Genomic DNA, 4,913 nt, shown 5'->3' on the forward strand with positions numbered 1-4,913 from the left:
CCGGTCTCATCATTTTCCTGTTCTTTTCAGAACAACATTTAATCTGACCACAGGCCTCACGCCCGGGGCCTGTTACAATTTTATATAAATATATATCAGTATCGCTTTGCCAGACCTTCCTCCACAGTGCTGGGGAGGAGGGTCTGGCTAGTCCACACAGCATTCTGTGGTGGGAAAATAAGTTGCTCTGGTTAATCGGATTTTCTTTAAACTAATCGCAATCCACTTGGGCGGGGCTAAGCGCCGGATGGAGCCACGGGGCCTCTGCATTATTGTCTCAGGAAGGAACTTGTTTTGGTGGAACATGTGTACGTTCAAAGCTTGTTTTAGCCGTGCAACAGAAAACTCAAACTGGACAGAAAGTCTAGCTATCTGTCTGGACTTACCCTGCAGAGATCTGAGGACCAGGTAACCATAGTCCTCAGAAATCCACCAACACAAAAACAGAAAGGTGACAAATATCCGGCCAAAAAGAAGGACACAACGCGGAATTCACGGAGGCACCAGAGCAATGTCAGAAGTGGAAAGTCGTGGACATAGACTAATATATATATATATATATATATATATATAGATAAAACTGAACTTTAATTGAACTTTAAGGAAGCTGTTGGTAACAAAATCCTGGTTTGTATCTGACCTGTAAATCTCGCACTCTTTGCTGTACTTGTGGTTGATATCGAGGAGCATCTGCGGAGAAGAGTAGGCCAGAGACCTGGACGCATTTTCCTTTGTTGTCTTTCTCAGTGACGTCTCAGTTTTTGCCAGCTCAAAGCCTCCCAGCTGAAAACCACAAAAACGTTAATTTCCCCTTCTCCCAATGCATTAAACCCTGCCCTCAGTGGAATGTCAGCTATCCCAGCATGCATTGGCCACAGTACCTTGACTACAAAGCCTTCAGACACCAGGAACTTGCTGCTGTTGATGGATCCATGAACCTTAAATTGTTCTTCAGATTGGTGCAGCCTAAGAGACGATAGACATAATCATCTTGATAGAATTTTAAATGTTATCTTCCACTTCAAAAAGTCAAATTACATGCAGTGTTTTGTAAAATTTTTAGGTACTTTACTCAAGTACAGTATTTCCATTTCATGCTACCCAATACTTCTACTTCTACTACAGGAGTGGTCAAAACTACTGAGGCTCTTATCGGTATTTGGAAATATCTGGCTACTTTGACCTCCCTAATGAGAGGGTCTGAGAACGTGATTGCCCAGACCTGTGCATCTATTTTAACTAGCATGATTTATGGTCTAACAGTCCAGAAGTATCACGCAATCTAGACCATTAGCAGATTCACTTCAATTTAATTCATAGGACATCTCACCCGTGTGAAAATGTCATTACATTAAAGTAATTAACAGCCCTTTATGCACTTTCTACCCACTAAAAGCCCAAGGTACATGTATCCCTGACACATAGTGCTCGCAAACATTGTGTCGTGGCAAAAAGGATTGATGCCTGTTGATGAGGTATATTACAAGGCAACCAATGTTAATGCCTGTTCCACATGGATTTTAAATTTAAAGCAATTCCGGTTTTCTTATTTTAAGATTATTGTTAGGCCTTTATTAGAATAGGACATATTAGACTTGAAAGGTGAGAGAGAGGGGGGAACAACATGCAACATGAGTCGAATCTGTGGCCGCTGCGTGGAGGAGTAGACCTCTATATACTGTATATGGGGGGCCACACAGGTGAGCTAACCAGGCGCCCCGGTAGCTTGATTCATCAATGGTTTTGTTTGAAAGGAGGAAGTTACTTTAATAAAAAAGCATATATTGCTGGACTCGGCCAAGACCAACTAGAACATTTGGCGAGACCAATGGCCAAGTCTAAGACAAGTCTGAGTGCAAATACCAAGGAGTCCAAGACGTCTATCGTCAGAGACGATAGAAAAGCAAGTTAAGTCCCGACTTGAGTACTAGAGCCCTGGCTTCTTCAAACACCACAGGGATGCATGCCCCGGGGTTTTGGAGAATCCTGCCTTGAACAGCGTGTTTAGCATAGAAGTATCTGTCCATGCACGTAGATTGTGCGCCATCTGTGCCACACAGGAGCATAACCAAGGCAAGATGTTTTATTTTGTCTTTACTTTTTAAATCTCACTTGCTCAAATAAATTAGTTTTCATATTTCCCCTTATTTAAATAAACCGAACATATTATTAATGATTGTGGAGAACTGTACCTGTAGAGTCCTCGCGCCGCGTCCCGACACATACGAGCTCTCGTGGTCCAGGAAAGTTTGAGGCTTTTAGTGTCCAGAACCTGACGGAGATTTCCCATCTCACAGTACTCCATGATGACGAGGAACTGAGGGTTGGGTCCTACAGGAAGTCACATGAAAACATCACATTACTGTCATTTTAAAAGGTGCAATGCACCAAGTATGCTGATGCATTGTCCTTCTACAGTTGACTCACCCTCCTTGTCCACACTGATGCCAAACATTCGCAGGATGTTGGGCGACTCAAACCGCTTCATGGTTTCAACCTCCTTCTTGAAAATCTTCTCCACGTAGCTACACATAGAGACAATGTTTACGTTGACAACAGTATGTCACATACTCATAAACAAGCTTTTGACCATCAGGTTACTAAGCTTATCCAGTCTAGTTTTCTTCCCTTACGAAAGGCTGCAAACATCCGTTGTATGTTATCACCTTCAGATCTAAAACAATAAATTCAAACATTAATTTCCTCCTGTATTGATTACTGTAACTCCCTCTTCTCACGCCTAAGCCAAGCTGCCCTACGACTATTAACCGGAACAAGTCACCGGTGTCATATCACACCTATCCTTAAATCCCTTCATTGTCTTAAGGTCAAATTCAAAAAACAGTTTAAGATCATTTTGATTACCTTCAAAGCATTACATGACCTTGACTGTTTTAAAAGTGCTATATACATATAGTGTGACTTACTTACCAACGCAGGACTGCTAGAAAAAACGACAAAAGCACTGCTTTCATTCTTTAGACCTTCAATGTTTCGAGGTTTTGCCCTAAAAGGAAGTGTTTCTAATCACCGGGGTTTTTTTCCTGAAAGGAGATGTTTTCTCGCCACTATCACACTAAATGCCTGCTCCTGGGGGCATTTCTGGAATTATTGGGTCTTTCTCAATTATAGAGTGAGTGTCTAGACCTACTCTATTGGTAAAGTGTCCTGGGATAACTCTCATCTAACTATCATTTGATGATACAAGTAAAATTGAATATTACATACTTACTTACTTATACACAAAGGTTGTGTGTGTTATGTGTGAATGGGAATGAGAGTGATAGCTCTCCCCTTCCCCTCTCTGTATGAATGCACAACACATTCTCTCTCTCTCTCTCTCTCTCTCTCTCTCTCTCTCTCTCTCTCTCTCTCTCTCTCTCTCAAATGACCTGTGATTGGCCAAAATCTCCCATCACGGGATAGCTTTTCCAAATCCTGGAAAAAAAAAGCCAAGAGAAGACGCAAGTCTAGTTTTCTGTCAGACCACTTGAACAACAATATCCTTAAATACTTTAATGAATTATTTCGCAAACAGCTAACAGCTTTAACGGGAGAAAAAAGGAAGAATAAAAGGATTTTTCTTCAATATAGTCTTTTAATGGAGTAGATGTGAATGAAAGCGTCCACCAGAACACCTAATGGGGACTTCAGATGTAACAAATCCAGACTTTAAACGTTATGCAGCCAGAAATAATGGTAATAAAATACTAAAAATGTATACTCCCATTAGTATAAATTCAAAAGTGAAAATTGTTTTTTTTATTTTAAATCAGTATTGTCCTGAAATGTGATACAGACCTTATGCTGGTATGTAGAGTCTCAGTGTATCTCTTGATGGCCACCGGGAAGTCACGGTACATTCCTCTGTACATCTCTGATGTTTCTGTTGTTATGAAGGGCACTTTGGGGAAATCAGTGTAGGTCAGCTCTTCTGGTTTGATCATCCGGATGTCTACATCGGGAATGCTTTTCTTTTCCACTGTTAAAACACACGGTCACAAGTTATTTTGGGTTTGATTATATCCAGTGTTTGCTGATATAACAGCCATGGGACCCGTCATGTTCTCTTTAATATCTCTTTCATTGGCCACATGGTTGCAGCAGAACAGGCTGTTCTCAACATATAGCTGAGGAAAGTAACTGAGGAGGTAACTCAGGAGTTTTACTTGTGTGGAATCAATCATGTTATTTGGGTAATTTAAAAAGAACATTAATAAACGAAAACAGGTCAATTTGACCCGAGGACAACATGAGGACAACATGAGGGATAAGTTGCTGAATAAACTACAGAGGAAGAGCAGCGATGGCGAAAAATAATAATAATGACGAAAGATTTCTTCTTCTTTGTTTTGGCAAACAACGAGGTAGAATGGGTGGTGAAAGTAACACGTGACTACAAGGCAGAAAAAGAAAACACAGATATAGTAGACATCTTAGACATCTGGCTGGACACAATCAAGCTTTGTGATAATGAAGTGTTTTGTTGTACTCACAGATCGCCAGAACCTTGTCCACCTTGACACCAACGGACTCACATTCCTTTTGCATGGCTTCTAGTTTCTTCTGCAACTCCTTTTGATGCTCCCTGAGCACTGAGGAACACACAAGCACAGACATATATTCTACACAGGGATGCCAGTTTACTGTGCTCTTTGCGTATTTATTAGAGCCTGACCGATATATCGGCGGGACGATATTATCGGCATTTGCTTATCTATCGTTATCTACATTTATAATTGACGATTAAAAAATAAATAAATGAAATGTTCATATTCAATGAATATTGAAAAAATCAAAACGGACTGTCAACCATGTTATGAGTGTTGGTGTTGTATAGTCTGTCCACCAGAGGACGCTCTACACCGTCCCTGTTAGTGATGGCGTTGCATAGTCTGTCCACCAGAGGACGC

General features: G+C 40.9%; 1 protein-coding gene across 1 annotated transcript in view; it reads right to left on the bottom strand.

Moving 5' to 3' along the window:
* Window positions 1-4,913, bottom strand: part of LOC117949020 (mixed lineage kinase domain-like protein) — a 15,247-nt gene that overhangs the window by 370 nt on the left and 9,964 nt on the right. Inside the window, exons 3-8 of the mRNA XM_034879010.1 lie at window positions 4,497-4,595; window positions 3,802-3,982; window positions 2,428-2,525; window positions 2,193-2,331; window positions 882-966; window positions 587-783 (exon numbers count right to left, since the gene is read on the bottom strand). Coding sequence (XP_034734901.1) covers window positions 587-783; window positions 882-966; window positions 2,193-2,331; window positions 2,428-2,525; window positions 3,802-3,982; window positions 4,497-4,551 — 755 coding nt within the window. The 5' untranslated portion in view covers window positions 4,552-4,595. The remainder of the gene's footprint in view (window positions 1-586; window positions 784-881; window positions 967-2,192; window positions 2,332-2,427; window positions 2,526-3,801; window positions 3,983-4,496; window positions 4,596-4,913) is intronic.

The sequence above is a fragment of the Etheostoma cragini genome, chromosome 8 (assembly GCF_013103735.1).
Source record: "Etheostoma cragini isolate CJK2018 chromosome 8, CSU_Ecrag_1.0, whole genome shotgun sequence".
Taxonomy (NCBI): domain Eukaryota; kingdom Metazoa; phylum Chordata; class Actinopteri; order Perciformes; family Percidae; genus Etheostoma; species Etheostoma cragini.